The sequence below is a fragment of the Emydura macquarii genome, unplaced genomic scaffold (genome assembly GCF_026122565.2).
Source record: "Emydura macquarii macquarii isolate MOO-44397 ecotype Brisbane River unplaced genomic scaffold, CSIRO-AGI_Emac_v2 contig_2897, whole genome shotgun sequence".
In the NCBI taxonomy this organism is placed as follows: Eukaryota; Metazoa; Chordata; order Testudines; family Chelidae; genus Emydura; species Emydura macquarii.
In genome coordinates, this window is record NW_027133034.1 from 34,761,946 (window position 1) to 34,780,097 (window position 18,152).

Here is an 18,152-nt window from a genome sequence, read left to right on the forward strand (position 1 = left end):
TCTTGGATATTTCATATTTCTTACCAACCCACCATCCACATGTGGTTCTTTTAATTGCAATAATATCACTTACTCCTTTCTGCCATGTAATTTTAAATCCTACTTGAAATCATCTGTCTTGAATCACTACTCCTTCTTCTTGACTACATGGGGAATCTCTGAATTCATTATTTACTGTAAATCCACATTTGATATTATGACTAAACTCATCTAGTTGCTTTGAATATCTGTTGTGAAACTAATAAAGTAATTTCTGAAATAAATTGTAGCTTCTATTGTTTTATTTATATTACCTAGTAAACTTAATGGAGCACTTGTTTTTAAATGTGGATTATCTTGATTCATTAAACTGCCCTCGTGATTTTTCTTTTTAGCATTATCCATATAACTTGGTTTTTACATTGCAATAAGTATACTATTCACTATAGTTTCTAACCGTAATTAGTTAAGCTAAACAGTGAAATTATTTTCTGTTGTTAGGTTTATCAAGAGTTACAAGAAATTTGGTGGCCCTCTGGAAAGGTAAACCTATTTGATTATAGTTATTTAGCAACTTGGAATCTTATCAGATTACATTTCAAAACAGTATACCAAGAAAAGAGAACACTGTGCTAGTCTGTTACCTTAATAATATTAAATTATTCAAATATTCTTTATTTTTCTTTTTTCATATATACTGAATACCAAAAGGACACATAAAGTCATTTAATCTGACCCTTTGCATTTTGCAGAACTGTTCACTGTTCCTTCCAAGTACTATCTTACCTAGCATGTTGTTAAGTCATCTTCAGTGATGGTTACTCAGCCGCCTCACTTTGTAGGCTATCATAGAGCCTGTTCAATGCCTAGAGAAGTTTATGGAGAGACTCACAATGGTCAGGCCCCAGTTGCCCAGTTAGTCTTACTGTTAAGACTGTTTTTTCCTAATGTCAGTCCTCATTTTTCTTCTTAAGATGTGTTACTCCATATTATGTGAGCAATTCTTCCTTTTTTTCTGTCTTTCTTTCTTAGACTGTGGGATCATATTACCAACTATTATCAGTGTGGGTGTGTCTGTCTCTCTCTGAAACATACACATTCCAATACTGTATAAGTAAAATTAGTTCCCTTATTGTTCCCATTTGTCTTGTTTTCTGATCTCTAGATCACTTTTACTGACATTTTTACATTTTCTCTGGTTTTTCTATAACCTTCCTAAGCTGTATTGGTCAGAACTGCACACATACCAGATGTGGATGCAGTAGGGTGAATGCAGACTGAAACTACCTCTCTAGTTTCACATTTTAAAGGAGTCATTCACAAAGTGTCCAAGCTTTATAAATGTAAGAAGAAATTGTGCTTTATTACAGGTTAGATGCTATAGCTAGAGATGCTGAATTAGTTGATAAATCTGAGACAGACCTTAGGCGACTGGGGGAGCTGGTACACAATGGATGCATTAAGGCTTTAAAGGACAATTCCCCTGGACAAGAAAGAGCAGGTACAATATGTTTGAGCAAAATAAAATTGAATCAAAATAATTTATCAGAATAAATTATGTAAAGCTGTTAAGTATGCTATCAGAGTTATTAATCTTATTCTAACTAACTAGAAACATAAAATAGGTGGATTAGACAATTAATACCAAAGAATGTAAAGATTTTTTTTGTGGATGAATTATAAGGGTGTACAGTCTACAGTACATTTTCACTTTATTCAAAAGTTTAAATTAAATCTGGGTATCAGTAAGTGGCAATATTTGAGATTCTGGAGTTTGACTGGAAACCAAAATTAATTTGAATGTGGTAGTAGATGGATAAAATGTTACGGTGCACCACTGCCTGATGGACATTTAGGATCCGAATCTGGCTATTTTCTTTAAATTTGCCAGTAGGTAAAATACAGAATTCATCCATTTCATATACAAAATATGTAACATAGTTATGGTTCTTGATTCAAGGGGGCAGACTTGGAAAAGTTAAAGGCCCAACATTCCGAATATCAGGAGTACAAGTAAATGCAAAGCTAGTCATCTCTCATGAGGAAGAGTTGGCACCATTGCACAAATCTATTCCTTCAGATCCAGAAGAAAGGAAACGGTGAGTAATAGTAATTGTTTTTAATATTTAAAAAAGAAGCTATTTTCTGTTAACTTATTAAATTAAAGTCTTTGTATACTGACAGATACCAACATTTTTAGCACTAGGGCTTGATTAAAGCAATTTGGACTTTAGGCATACCGTGACCTGGTGGTTAGGGGTGCCAACCCTCCAGGATTGTCCTGGAGTCTCCAGGAATTAAAGATAAATCTTTATTTAAAGGTTATGTCGTGATGAAACCTCCAGGAATACACCCAGCCAAAATTGGCAACCCTACCTTGGAGGCTCCCCTGTGTTTCCCTGCCCTCTATTTAGAATGATGGTGGTGAGTCCCATCTTTTCCCTTCCAGGAGTAACAACAGGGGCCCTTCTCTTTCCCTCATCTCTCTCCCATCACTGAAAAAGCATGCGGTGGGGCAGTACTTACCTGGCTACTGGAATATATCTACTTGGATGGTTGAGAGGGGCACTTATCTCCAGAAGCCTCTGCTGGGGTGATAATGACAGGGCCTCCCAAAGCATGGGGCCTTTGGGTTAACTCATTGAGATTCACACCTCTTACAGCTATTGTTTTAGGCTGTCTGTATACACTGCAGTGATTACATTTGGGTCACATTTTCAAGCTTTTATTTACAACTATCTGAGGTTAGAAACTTTTTTAAATGACTGCTGAGAATGTAATGCATCACATGACTCCAGGAATCATGGTCCTAGACACTGGCCTTATAGGGCCTCTATAATAATCTTAGCCTGTTTAGCACCAGATCACAGCACTAATTTAATTAAACAGAATTTTTGTAAAATATTTAAGAAAACCTTAGAAAATGCACCTGTTACTTTCTCAGCAAGTCAAAACCTAACCTCTTCCCGCCTTTTTAGTTTTCAGAAATAAGAATAGTTTATTTGGCTTTCTAATTTCTTCCCTCTAGGTATGCCGTCCCATGCCACACTAAGGCAGCTCATTTTGATATAGATTGGGGCAAAGAGGATGACTCCAATCTTTTAATAGGCATCTATGAATATGGGTATGGCAGTTGGGAAATGATAAAAATGGATCCTGATCTCAGTTTGACACACAAGGTATGTCCTGTCATCCATCTGGTAAGCATATTTTAAATTCATTTTCTTTAGTTGTTAAGGTTACTAAGGAGGAGCCATTGAAACTGCTAAGTTTTTGGTACTTTGAAATCTCACAAAAAATATATGTCAACTCTGCTTTATTGGAACCCCTCTTGTGGTAGATACCATGGCCATCTTTATCCCATAGTGCCATGTCCTGATTGATGACTGTGTCTTCCTTTTTCAGTCTATTAACACTCTCCTCCCTTATTCTTTCTCCTCCCCTTCCCTTTTTGGCTGTTTGCATTCATTTTTTCTCTTGTTCTTTTGCTCCCCATCCCTGTTTGCATAGCTGACCCATTTCCCACTCAGTAGAAGCAAGTACGCTATTTGAGGTGGAAGTTCCATCCATCAATGACCATGCGATGCAGGAGCCCAGGTTCTTCTAGCTGAATTATGTATTAGGAGAACAGAAACACAAAGCTAGGGCTGGTAACTCTTGTGTTGGCGAGTTGTTTTTGAGCCTTCCTATGTTAGTGAACGTTGTGAGAGGGAGCAAAACGTTGAAGATGGGTTTCAAGAAATGTTCCACTCCTTCAGGCACACTAGCACATTTACAGTGTAGAGTCAGAGTGGATCTAGAATCGTGCAGCTTTTTCCCACCTCCAGTGCTCTTCTGTGTATATCCACTGCTCCAGCCTGCAGCTACTTCTTCTCCAGTCTGGTACCTTCCAGATTGGAAATACTGGTGTTCAGCGTTGATGTGATTTATTCTTCTCTCAGATTCTACCGGATGATCCAGATAAGAAACCCCAGGCCAAGCAGTTGCAGACCCGTGCAGACTACCTCATCAAATTACTCAATAAAGATCTTGCAAGGAAGGAGGCACAAAGACTTTCTGGTGCAGTAAGTGAAATTTCAGATCTTTAACAATAGGATAAAGTAGTAATGTGCTTGTCTGCTTGTTAGTGGATCCTCTTCCCCCACCCCCATCAGTTGTTCTCCACACTGTTAACTGTTTAATTAGAGAACATAGGAATGGCCATACTGGGTCAGACCCAATGGTCTACCTAGCCCAGTATCCTGTTTTCCAACAGTGGCCAAGGCCAGGTGCTTCAGAGGGAATGAATAGAACAGATAATCATCAAGTGCATGCCTGGCTAGCTAAAATAATAATTTATAAGATCAGATCATGTCTCTAGTTTGTATGTGCTCCATTTCCGGTCAAACAAGGTAACTTGTGTATCTGAATGTCATTTAATTATAGAAACAAATCTTTCTGTATGGCTTGTGGCAATGAGACATGTCTGTCCATTGACAGAATAAATGTGTTTTTGTTTTCAGGGAAACTCAAAGAGGAGGAAGACAAGAGCTAAAAAGAATAAAGTGATAAAACCTGCAAAAGTCAAGGAGGAGATAAAAAGTGATTCTTCTCCACTGCCCTCAGAAAAATCTGATGAAGAGGAAGAGGAGGATAACAAGGTGAGTATTTTTAAATGTTTTCTGTTAAAAGGAAATATATCTATAGTTCAGTTTGTTCCATCACAATAAAATATTGCTTTTACACAAAATAGTTAGAATGCATTCTCATAGGAAAATTTGTTTAACATTTGAGTTCTTTATATTTTCTGTGGTAGCTGTTAATCTTACATCAGTTAAACATTATGGAGGACGATTAATCCCTTTTAGTTTAATTATAAAGAAAACTGCAGCTGTGGCAGTATTGATGTGATTCTGAATTCTTACATAATTCGGTGTGATTATAGTCTAAAAATGACATAGTTTGTTTTCAAGGATTTTTCCCCCAATGACTTCAGGGTCAAATTTGCTAGAAATGCTTATCCAGCATTGGAGCTAAACATAGAGCTGTACTGTTTTGTTTCTTAAGGCATCGTTACTGGTTGTACTGATTCTTCAAGTGGAACTTTATTAACAATTACGTTGGTGCATGAAGCAAACCTCAAAGATAGCCAATAATATTATCATAATAATAATAATAGTGCTTAGCACTTTAAGCATTTTTTGTCAGTGTATCTTAAAATGTTTAAATGAGAGTGAGTAATGCTGTCTCCGTTTATCAGTTGGAAAAAGTGAGGCACAGCGAGGTTAGGTAACTTCTTTCGCACATATGTTCATTGCCTCCTAAGCTCCAGGCTTCCTTACTATCATTTGTTGTGTTTGTTTTTAATGTATCATGTAAACCAATAAAAAAGATCAAATATATTTAAAGTCTAAGGCCTTGTTGCAGCTGTTTAATTAAAGATGTGATTTTTAAACCAATATTGAGATAAACTGGTGTAAACCCTGTAGGGGAGGCACTCTTATTTTGCTTTGAGTTAGCCTTATTTTGATTTAATTTAAATAGATTAAGAATTGTTTTAAACTAAACTGAAATAAGAGTATCCACATAAGGGTTTCTAGGAATTAAACTAAGCTGGTTTAAAAAAATAATAATTTAAGTTTAAATTGTACAACTCTCTTATGTGGACCAGGACTACATATAAAAACCACAAAAATAGAACCAGATGTAAAGAAAACCAAGATAAATTATAAGACTCAATCATTTTAATTTTAGTTAAGAATTCCTGTATGTACTCCCTTTTAATTATAAACGATCACTAAGATCATGTGAAAAGCTTCTTTTTCTCCTTTTCCAATTAGCATTGATATTTTAGAGTACAGTCACATTATTAAGTAGCCTCAGCAGCTTGACCTGCTAAATTATGTTCTGGGAGGAACAGTTGAATTCTAAAGCTAAATAATGACTCTTCAGTCCGCTCACCAGATGAGCCTCTTCACCTGCACTCCAAGCAAAGGATCCTCTGAGACAGCCCAACTGATTTTTCTATTCCCTTCTCAAGAAAATTTCTAGAATGTGATCTGCTTGTGTTTCCATAACAGCTGTATTGGCCAATGCAACATTTTCTGGGACATGCCTGTTAAACTTCACAAGTGTGATTGTTACATAGTCACTTTGTGATTTAACTGCACTTTATAGGTATTAAAGTTTTAAAATATAACACTTAGATGAAGAATGGTATATTTTTAATTTGACTGCTGTAAAATGTGTAAAGCTAGGAATTGAGTTTGCAATGTGATGTATATGCTTAAATATTGCAGGACGAGATCGCTTCAGTGAAACATCCAAATAAAAAAATAAAAGCAGAAAATGATGAAAAATCTGAGCCAGATATTGGTATAAAGAAGGAGGTTGAAGAAAAGAGAGAAACAAAAGAAAAGGAAAATAAGAGGGAGCTGAAAAGGGAGAAAAAAGAAAAAGAGGATAAGAAAGAATTAAAGGAAAAAGACATGAAAGAAAAGAGAGAAAGCAAAGTAAAAGAGTCTACACAGAAAGAAAAAGAAGTAAAGGAAGAGAAGGTAATTAGGCTTTAATTATATTAATATACTTTTATTTAAAAAAAAAAAAAAGCATCGAGATTTATTTTGAGATAGAAAGGCATTTCACATCATTTAATGCTCTGTTATAGTTACAACAAAAGTTTTGCCTTTACTGGTATTTTGTTTTCATCACTTCCAAACAGAAGGGAAAGCAAATGATTGTGGTACCCAGACCTTTACGGCCACGTACCTTAGCTGGTTGAAAGTGCAAGTGTCATAAAGAAACTTGCGCACTTCTTTTCCCTCTCTTCCCGCATCCATAGGCAAAAAAAAGGAAAGAAAAAATTAAATATGTCAATGGTCAATATGTGTAGTGAGGTTAATTCTTTTGGTATCCACAAACCACAATATTGATGCTGCTGATGTAATTAGTAGTGTAACTCTAGACCTAAAATGCAATTCCCTTTTCAGATCTATTTGCATATTTTATTTATAGATAAATGAAGTGAAATCTGACAACAAAGACAAAACCAAGAAAGCAACATCAGCAGATACTCCAGTTCATATTACTGCAAGTAGTGAGCCAGTTCCTATATCTGAAGAATCTGAAGAATTGGATCAGAAAACATTCAGTGTAGTAAGTTCCTTATTGCTATCTTAATCCTGATATTTAACACAAAAGGAGTGACGTTCTGAATTAAATCTGCTTTTATGTGCTCAGTTCACGCCACTGTGCTTAGGCATTGTGGCACTTGGCCCATTGCCAGTGAGGTCTCAGCGAAGGTGTGGGCAAGGTACATATATTATTAAAGATTAAGTTCTGTCTTCATGCAGACAAACAATACAATATTTCTGGAAAAAATCCACTGTGCACAAGCCCAGAAGCAGCTTTTTCAGATGTGTGCTTGCACGTCTTAATTACATATTGAACGTGCACTCTCCTTTTTAGTGATATCCTATAAAATATTATGACAGTGATCTCCCAATGATATCATGCCCTGATATCCTCACAGGTCATTTTGCTATATATATGTCCTGCAACATATAAAAATCTAAAATCCTGAGATTTGTGTACTTCACAGACAAGATAGGTTAGATTCAGTTTGGATCGTTGTAGGTCTATATGAGGATCCTTGTGGTAGCTTTATGTGAGGAATGGACAAATGTAATATTTCATCTTCTGCTTCATCTTGTCTTGATCGTTGAGGTTCTGCGCATGCTGAGGGAGCTTTGTCCTGCAACCTATATGATGGGCCTGTTTATGTTCAGGAGGGAGGGATGTGCTGGGCCCATTGTTTGGCCGTAACACAGGCATACTGACACCCGGGATGCCATGTTCATTCAAACCAGCAGTCAGGTTCATGCTCAAGAAGCGTTTCTTAACAGTGACAGTCGTGCTGACTATCACTCTGTTTCTCATCTTACCCTAATAGAAAATGTTAATGGGGAAGGTTGTGACAGATTATCTTTGGTGCAGCATGGAGTTCTCAGACTGCCTAGATTCATTTGTCAGTTGAATTTTCAGTCTGGGTATAGCACAACATGCCAGATTCAGAAATGATTTACACCTTTTTCTGCCCTCACTGTATGTATTGCACCAATGTAGACTTTGATTTATTAACATCCATATCCAGTTACCAACATGTAATTTACACCCACTTTTACATTCCACTTGAATTGGGCCCACTGAATCTAAAGGAGCCTAGATTGGTTTAACTCATACTTGGGAGCCATAAGAGAGCTAGGTAACAAGCAAAAGCAAGTCACTCCTCGGTCTTTTTTTTCTCAAGACTAATCATATACCAAGTTTTTTCAACCTTTCCCCATAGGTCAGATTTTCTAAACCTTTATCATTTTTGCTACTCTCCTCTGGCATCTCTCCAGTTTGTTTCGCATCTTTCTTAAAGTGGAACTGGACACTCAGCTGCAGTTGAGACCTCACCAGTGCCAAGTGGCATGGGATAATTATTTCTTGTGTCTTAAATGTGACACTTCTGCTAATACACAGCAGAATTATATCAGCTTTTTTCACATTTGCTCATATTCAATTTGTAATCCAGTATACTTCCCAGATCCTTTTCAACAGTGCTATCCTCCAGTCTGTTATTTCCCACTGTGTATTTGTCTATTTGGTTTTTTTCCCGTGTAAGTATATTGCAAGAGATTCCACTTAATAGCAACCTGGATATTAACAACTTCCAGTTAATGCCAAGAACCAATCCCGTCCCATTCATTTTAATGTTAATGGGCTTTAGATATTGGCGTCAGCATGTGTCTTATTAACAACATTTTTTGGAAGAGGAGCACCAGCTGCAGCCAGGGGAGAAAGTGCTAGGCCATGCTTTCCCTGACTGCAGCCACACTAAGCAGCCTGTGACCAGGGCTCAACATTCCCAGTGCTTCTTTCTGGGTCTGCAGCCCCACAAACCTGCTTGCGCACAGGGACCTGCAGGAGTTAATGGCTATGAGCTGAGAAGGGAGGCTGTGGGCAGGGCAGTAGCAAGTCTCCGGCCTGGGCTGTGCCCTGTCAGGTGACTGCACACAGGGAAGGAAGTGTTGGGACATGCTAAGCTCCAATCCCTGGACAGCATACGGAAAGATACCACACAATTCTGTGTCCTCAGCATCCTCTCTTCTTGTAGAAAGCCCCAGCATCTGGGCTGCAGGCCCCTTCCTCTCTGGCTGCCCTATCTGCAAGAAGATTTGCAGGGCTACAGCCAGAGAAGAGATGTCCCAGCACTTTCTTCCCTGGCTGCAGCCTGGTATACCTGCCTTCCACTTATTGGCAATGGCCAGATAATGGCAACTTTTTGCTGGCAATGGAGGGGTTTTTGATAAGCAAAATCTACTGTACTTCGCACTTCTCTTTATTGAATTTCATCTTGTTGATTTCAGATCAATTCTCCAATTTGTCAAGGTCGTTTTGAATTCTAATCCTATCCTCCAAAGTGGTTGCAATCTTTCCCAATCTGGTGTCATCCACAAATGTTATAAGCACACCCTCAACTCCATTATCTAAGTCATTAAGGCAGATATTGAATAGTACCAGATTCAGGACTGATCCCTATGGGGTCCCAGTAAATACATCCTGTTGGACCGGGAACCATTGATAACTACTCTTTGAGTGCAGCCTTTCAATCAGTTTTGCCGCCATCTAATAATAATTTCATGCAGACCACATTGCCCTATTTTGTTTAGGGGAATATCATATGGGACTATGTCAAAAGCCTTATAAAGACAAGATATACCACATCTTTCTCCATCCACTAGGCCAGTAATCCTGTCAAACAAGAGACTTAGATTGATTAGGCACAATTCGTTCTTGACAATTCTGTGCTGGCTTTTGCTTATTACCCTACTTCTCTGTGGGTACTTAGAAAATGATTGTTGAAAAAGAGCATCTGGTGAATGTTCTGGGTGTGTGACAGTTTTTAAAAAAAAACCACTTTTCTGCATATTCTTCATAATAAGAAAAATATAGAGAGAGTAGTCCAAGTCCTTTTAGAGCTCAAGACGCTGAACAGGTGATGAAGGAGACAAAGCTATGATGGAGATCATAGCACTTTTGCTGCAGTCCAGAAGACCTTCTAACATCAATGGAGCAGGCAGGAGTGTATCTACATAAGCCAGTCAGGCCCTGCTGTTGGCAACTTCTCCCATTCACCTACTGAAAGCATCACTACCAATATAAGATGTTACGGTTCACTCTGTTCTCTCCCCTTCCCCTCTTCCCCCCATCTTTCCTTTACTTAGAGAGTCAAGATAGATACAAGGAGAGCCAAATATCCCCTTGTTCCCACTTTTTCTCACTGGTTCATGAAGAAATGGGGGTTTGGTAGGGCTGGTTATAGGACAAGGAGAGCCAGCCTCTTCCACTCTTTCTCATACAAGGAAAGATTGAACTGAATTTCATCTTTCTGTCTGTATCAGCATCTCCTGGGTTGTCTTAGCTGTATTCATAGGGATCAATCCACTGGCAAGATTGTCTGAGAGAGAGCTTCAGGGATTTTTCTGAAGGGTACGGAACCACATTCCCAACAAGAGAGCAAAAGGAATGCAGATCCTCTCCTGAGTCACTTTGCCTCTGGGCTCCAGCAGTTTCAGGATTCATCTGTTCTAGATTTATCAAATACTTTCATTTATGGTCTTGGCACTGAATTTGTATATAAGTTTCTAGAAAATAACACAAGTCTTATATTGTGCATTTGTGCTGAAAGTTTAAAAAAGTCACTACAGATTTGTGTTATAGTACTTAGAGTCATAGCATCTGTTTGTAATATCCTTTTTCTGAGAAAATCTTACCAGTTAAATTAGTATTTTCTTAAATCTTAAATACAATCTAATGCTTTCATATAGGAGCTAATTTCACAGTGATTTAAATTATTATTTTTCCAAAGGAAACCTGTAGTAAAACAGAATTTTAAGAGCTGTGAGCCAGAGGCTTAGTGTTTCATTTGGCTTAGAGAAGCACTGTCTTTGCCTGTATAAATATCACAGTAGTAAGGGTGGGTCATGCTTTAGAATTTAGCTTTTTTTCCCCTCCCTCCTGATTTATATATTCCCTTTTTCCACTTTACAGTGCAAAGAAAGAATGAGGCCTGTCAAAGCAGCGCTGAAACAGCTGGATAGACCAGAAAAAGGTCTTTCAGAAAGAGAACAGCTGGAGCATACTAGACAGTGTCTGATCAAAATTGGGGATCACATCACTGAATGTCTAAAAGAGTACACAAATCCTGAACAAATTAAGCAGTGGAGGAAGTAAGTAATCCTACATTTTTCATGAGTGAAAGGGAAAAATCCATCACAGCTACTGTTAAATAGAGTAATTTCTATCCATTTTTGTTGGTTTGCAACTCTCAGATTCTTGTATCTATTAACGGATGTTATAAAATGCCATATGAGGACCTATAAAGAAAAAAATGTAAATTGTGAAATGGATTTTTGAAGCCAAATTCATGTTCTTCCACATGCTGAACTGTTCATCGTAGTGTAATTTGTACTTTGTCCACTATGTGGAATCTCCTCCCTTTTTAAAAAAAGGACTGAAAATGAGCAAAACATAAGTTCCTGAGTAATTGAAAAGTAACTTTTAGTGGCAAAGAACTTTTATCTGTAAAGAAGGAAGATAGCATCTATAATCTTTATTATTTTATTCAATGTGTTTTCATAGTGAACACTAATGAAGTTTGCCTATGCACATTTGCTAAAGCCTCCATTCTAGAAAAATATTAAAATATATTGTGAAACTAGATTGCTTGTCCACCTATGGTTTTACAATGAAATATTAACTTTGGCATCATCTGGTAAATATGTTTTTACAAGTATTAGCTTTAAAATTTCAAACATAACAGCAAGAGAGGATCACAAAGATTCTCTGAATATGTTTTTGTACTCAATTATTAACCGATGACTTCACTTTACATAGATTATACTTTAAAGTAAAAAGTTAGGGTGAAATTTTTTAGCATTTCACCCAATTCTAAATAAATAAAAAAATCCTAAATACTCAGGGAAGACTCAGTCATTAATTATGATTAGGGGGAAAAAATATCCTGAACTTCCTGAAATATCACTTAATTGAATGCTGTAATCTCTTGAAGGACAACATTTTAGTCTAGGAATGCTGCTCTGCTTTTACTCTATTATTTTATTCCAACATTGTGTTAAACACTTTAGACAAGCATGAAAGCAAGATCCATGCCCCAAAGACCATACAATCTAAATAGACAATTATATTCTATTTTTAGGGAAAAAATAAAAAAACATTCACACTTAAGATCATCCATGCTACCTGGTCTCTGCCCGTATATCACTGCTATAATAACCACTGACAAATGTTAAAAATCTTACCTATCCATCACATGCAGGGTATTCATATTAGATTACTTTATATTTAATCATACAGTGACTGTGCAAACTCTGACTTTCTTTTTGGGCATACATATGACAATAAAAGACAAACAACACCAATATCTAATTAGACAAACAGCACTCTAAAGGCTGTCATTCCCTACACTTCTCAAAGATTCCATGTACAACCAGTTATACAAGTTTCATTAAATACAGCTATTGCATGTAGTTAAACAAACCTCTGAGGCCAAGGCAGTAATAATCACTTGAAAGGAAAGAGCAAAGTTTAGTGTACTGAAGAAACAGCAAACTATGCACTGAAGATGTGTTTCTGAACCCAATGAGAATATCAGTGACTGCTCTGTGCTTTGTGTTTTCAACACTACACCTGCAAATGTCACAAATCCATTGTCTTCTCCAGATCTGATATCTGCGACCATAGGAGCAAACCCCTTTTTTAAAAAGGATTCTGGGATGATATAGCTGAGGTTAGTCTTGCTTTGAGCAGGGGGTTGGACTAGATGACCTCCTGAGGTCCCTTCCAACTCTAATATTCTATGATTCTATGATTCTCCACAGCCCCAGAACATGGGCTGCACCTCATTACTTCCTCCAAATAGCTTAGATAGTTGAGAATAGTTCCAGGCTTAGTCTTGCCACTGCCGTTCTCTCTTTCAAATTTCTCTTTCAGCAGCGAATCTCAAAGTGCCATTAAATGATTCTACATTCTATATAGCAATTCTGCCTTTTAAAGTTGATATGAGGGGCAGCATCAAGGAAATTCCTCTTACCCTAGAATTCCCTCTTACACTCTCTAGAATCAATAAGGGCTCAAATGTCAATGACTTTGTTCCCCACATGGGACCTCCAAGTAAACAGTTTTATCACCAATTGTTCCCTCCCAGTCTGGACAAGCTTTCAGAGAATGAATTAGGACTCATTTCCACTGGTATCTTTGAGTACTCATTTGTGCATTCATCTGGTTTGAAGGCAGTAGACATATGATCAACCCTTGGAATCATATAGACACATCTGCTCTGGGTCTGCTATTTTCAGGAAATTAGGCACATAGCGCAAAAGTCTTGCACTGGGAGAGAAATCAGTCTTGGAAGTTAGATCACTGAGTAACATAATTTCCATTTTAGAGTGGGATTTTGGAAAAAAGGCTTTTTGACATCGAAGAAGAGATCTATGTAGCTCAAAAGCTTGTCTCTTTCACCAACAGTTGGTCCAATAAAAGATATTACCTCACCCATCTTGTTTCTCTTAAGGGAATTGAGCACTGAACTCCTATTATATGTCAACTCCTTCCTACCCTTAACTAGCAGAGTTCTCATTAATGTCAATTACTTCTTCATGGTCATATCTGCACTAGGACCTCATTATTATAAACCTCACACAACGGTACATAAAAAGAGAGGAATTAATAATGCATGTGTAGCATTTAGCACTTTATATCTTCAGAGAATTATGCAAGATTGTTTGTTGTGCTGCTAGATATGTTACCTCCTCTTGTGATGGGACCTGATTCACCACTGCATTATAATGTCATTGACTTCAGTGTAGTTAAACCAGTGTGGCACTGTAGTATCACATTAGTGAATCAAGTCCATTGTCTACAGAGTGGCATAAGGGAAATCCAGTGTATACAGGAAGGCTAACCTATCTTTTTTATTTTCCTTTCTCTAGAAATCTGTGGATTTTTGTTTCAAAGTTTACAGAATTTGATGCCAGAAAGCTGCACAAACTTTATAAACATGCAATTAAAAAACGCCAGGAATCTCAGGTAATATATCTTTTATATTTAGAAACATTCTGAAAAGATTTTTTTTAAATATTAAAACTTGTTTTATGAGAGTAAAGTCTTCATGGCTTCTGAATTTACCTTATACAAATGAAAGTGTTGTCTGACTTAAGGAATATATTTTTGTGTGTTAATAATGACGTTCATCACTTTTTTTGATCAGATGGAATGTTTTAGCACTTAGTATTTATAATTTTGAGATTTAGCATTGCCAACTGTTGTATTTATTTCTTTTAGCAACACCATGACCAGAATATCAGCAGCAATGTGAATACACACGTGATCAGAAATCCGGGTAAGAAGTTCTGCATATTGTTGTTGTGTTGGAGTGTTTTGGAGGAGGGTATATGAAATAAACTTCAGTAACTCTGAAACCTTCTAAAATTTCCCCTAGCATTAAGTGAAATTGTCCCTACAGAGAGAGAGATTCACTTAGTGAACCCATCATATGTACTTTTGCTGGTGAAACTAAGTCAAGCACAATCCCAACTCCAACTAGTGTTTTTTAACAATAATTTGCTATTTGGCAATTCTTTTTATTAAAACTCATTGGAAGATACACTTTTGTGTTTAATCATTTTAAGAGAGAGAGACGCTTCATGCCTCTAGGCTATTCCCAGACTCCCAGCATTTTTGGGGCGGAGTGTTTTGTTGCTGTTGTAATCACCATTATCATCATGGATTCTAAGGCCTTCATTTAAAGCAGGAACCAGCAATCTATAGTGTAGGATGCAATATCCCAGTTGTCACTGATAGAGATATTATTCTCCCAGTTTCATGAGTTTGCAGTTGCAATGTAATATTTGACTTTTTTGTTTCCTCATTCACTATATCCAGTCACTTGTGAAGTACTGGTTCTACTTCCTCTGAATTTCACTAAAATGCCTTTTTTTTCATTAGTTGCACAACTAAAACGTTTGTCCATTCCTTGGAAATTTCTCATCTTGAATACTATAACTTTCTCTGCTCCCCCTACCACTGTTCAAAATTCCACTGCTAAAGGCAACATTGCCCTCATTGACCTCTCATTGAAAGAGGAAACTTAGTTGTGTTCCTGTCCTTTAATTAATCCAACTGAACTTCTCATTCATTCATTCTAGATCTTACGTAATCTCTATTTCACCACCTCTATGTTCCACCTCTGCATTTCTACTTTTATTTCCTCCTATTCATCCCTCACATTTCTCTCAATTCACACATTTTTGCTACCATTGTCAGCTTCTGTTGCAAATCTTGTATTTCTGTCATACAGTTAAATCTGACAGGTTGAAGTGCTGTCCTGTACAATAATCCTTTAATATTTTTCAACTAGAAATTTTGTAGTTTATGAAATCCCCATACACGGAAATGCACAATTCAGCATAGCTTTCTACTTTTTTAAGCAGATGTGGAAAGACTGAAAGAGAATACAAACCATGATGACAGTAGCAGGGACAGTTATTCCTCTGACAGACATTTGTCACAATACCATGATCATCACAAAGACAGACATCAGGGAGATGCTTACAAAAAAAGTGATTCTAGAAAAAGGCCCTATTCTGCCTTCAGCAATGGAAAAGATCACAGGGATTGGGATCACTACAAACAGGACAGCAGGTGAGTTTTGTTAATATAGGGTAATCCATAGAAATCTGGAAATGGCATGTTTTGGTTTTTGTTTTTGAATATTTAATTGCATTCCAGTTAAGTAGGTGGTTCATAGCGAAAAAAGTTGCCAGTTGGTTAAGTCATTGTAGATTCTTATCCAACATGTTTTCACATAAAAATATTTCAGAAATTTAGTGAAACTCAAACTCAGTTGATTAGAATACTGTGCTATAATTAAAATGTGCCTTCTTCCACACTTACCCAATAAAGTAATGCCCCTCCTGAGTTCATCCACAAGACTACCTATCTTCTCTGCATTTAAATCCATCTTGAAGATTGTTTGATTTACTGTGTATATGTGTGAGAGAGAGAGATGAGAGAGATTAACCTTATTTTGCCAAGATGCAGCTAAACCCCATTTTGAAACTCTAGTTATTTCTGGATCAAACCCATAAACTGGACTCCTCCATCCCCCTATGCATCCACATAGAAAAATCATCTCCTTCTGTATTACTTCCCCTAACCTCTGTCTCTTAGATGGTGAGCTCCTTTTGTCAAGGATTTTGTTGTCTTTTCTTTTGGAAAAACACCTAGCACATTATGAGTTCTACTATAAACTTACCATAAATAGTAATATATATAAGTTTTAAAGTCAGTTCAAGGAACAGAAAGTTCTGATAGAGTGAATATTCTGACCCTAAAAAAGAAAAGCAGAAGATAACAACATAAGACAGGATTGCTGACGATGGAGATCAGGCAATCAAAATAAAGGAATTTGCGGGAGGGGGTGCGGGGGCGGAATGGATACTCTGATATTAGAGGTAGACATATTTTGGTAACAATGGACATGTAAGACATCAGTGGTGATATATTGAGGCATGAGTGCATGGAATAAAACATGGTTACCAGGCTCACTGGAACCTCTTCATTTTATGAGCACTTTCACCTTTTCTAATTGAGTTTGACAAAGTATATATCTCATCTATTTTTTGATATCCATGCTTCCTCTGACAAACACAAGAAAATCCAAGTTTCTGAGCACTGAAACTTCATTTTTGTGTATAGAGTAGAATTTAAAAGGAAATGAGTTCTTGATGTAATTCTGCTAGATTGACACCAGTTTAACCCTTGTTTTTATTACTGTTACAAAACAACAATTTATTTTATCTTTCAGATACTACAGTGATAGTAAACATAGAAAGCTGGATGACCACAGGAGTAGAGATCACAGGTCAAGCCTGGAAGGAAATTTAAAAGACAGTCGGTCTCATTCAGATCACCGTTCCCATTCAGACCACCGGATACACTCAGATCACCGATCCAGTTCAGAGTACAGCCATCATAAATCTTCCAGGGACTATAGGTACCACTCAGACTGGCAAATGGACCACAGAGCTTCCAGTAGTGGCCCTAGATCACCATTAGATCAGAGGTCTCCTTATGGCTCAAGGTCTCCCTTAGGACACAGATCTCCATTTGAACACTCAGCAGATCACAAAAGTACACCTGAACATACATGGAGTAGCCGGAAAACATAACAAAGACTAACATTTTCTGGACCTTCTTTTAGCCATATACAGTAAACTAACACAGTAATTGCCTTACATGACTTGAAAGACATGGACTGGATATTCTATCAGTAGCAGTATTGTTACTTCTTTCCAGGATGCAAGGTCTATTATCCCAACAGAAGAAAAAAATATTTTTGTATTTCAAGTTTATGCTGCACTGTGCTGCAAATGTTGTGGCACTTTTTTTAAGAAATGGAAGATGTTTACTTTTACAGGGACCTCAACACTGCCCCATTCAGACTGGATCTTATTATAAAACTCTTCATGTCAAAGTGGTTTTAGGCTGAACACAGTTTAAATTATGTTTGTAACTGAACTTTTACACACTGACCTGTGATCGTGTTTCAGGAAGGAATGAGGCAGTTGGGTTTTGTTTTGTTTAATTTTTCTTAGTAAAGAACTCTCAAGGACCTTGTTCACTTTCCAAAGCTACTTGTTTACATTGTACACTGCGACCACCTTGCCGCTTTTCATCACAAGCTTGAATATTTAAATTCTGTACCTAGAACTGTAAAATAGCCAGGATTTCTCCTGTTTGTGATCAATTGTAATGCCTTTTTACAAAAAACAGCTGTAAATTATTGTAAATTAATTAAATGAGCTTTTTCCCCTCAGGCTTTCTTTGACTATTCCTTTCCCCACCAACTCAGGCCTTCTTGTCACAGGTATGAAACAAAATTAGTGTATTACACTTTTGCATAAAATATCTTGATGGAATCACTGTTCAGAATGTAAAACTGGGGAAAGGGAACATTTTTCCATTTAGTGCTCCTTTTTTATTGGATACTGTATGAGATACATGGGGCTTTTTTTATTAAACTGTCCGTGTTGTGATTGTTGTAATGAAATGGTGCGAAATACACA

The 18,152-nt window shown here is 37.1% G+C and overlaps 1 protein-coding gene across 2 annotated transcripts in view; it reads left to right on the forward strand.

The window, feature by feature from the left end:
- Positions 1-17,902, forward strand: part of CHD1 (chromodomain helicase DNA binding protein 1) — a 68,633-nt gene extending 50,731 nt beyond the window's left edge. Inside the window, exons 25-37 of one of the 2 annotated variants that reach the window (XM_067569149.1) lie at positions 481-522; positions 1,350-1,480; positions 1,940-2,078; positions 3,008-3,158; positions 3,921-4,043; positions 4,482-4,619; positions 6,258-6,515; positions 6,973-7,113; positions 11,056-11,234; positions 14,016-14,112; positions 14,368-14,425; positions 15,513-15,726; positions 16,892-17,902. In XM_067569149.1, the coding sequence (XP_067425250.1) occupies positions 481-522; positions 1,350-1,480; positions 1,940-2,078; positions 3,008-3,158; positions 3,921-4,043; positions 4,482-4,619; positions 6,258-6,515; positions 6,973-7,113; positions 11,056-11,234; positions 14,016-14,112; positions 14,368-14,425; positions 15,513-15,726; positions 16,892-17,255 (2,035 nt within the window). In that variant the 3' untranslated portion in view covers positions 17,256-17,902. The remainder of the gene's footprint in view (positions 1-480; positions 523-1,349; positions 1,481-1,939; positions 2,079-3,007; positions 3,159-3,920; positions 4,044-4,481; positions 4,620-6,257; positions 6,516-6,972; positions 7,114-11,055; positions 11,235-14,015; positions 14,113-14,367; positions 14,426-15,512; positions 15,727-16,891) is intronic. The other variant, XM_067569150.1, reaches the window with a different exon arrangement.
- Positions 17,903-18,152: the final 250 nt, after the last annotated feature.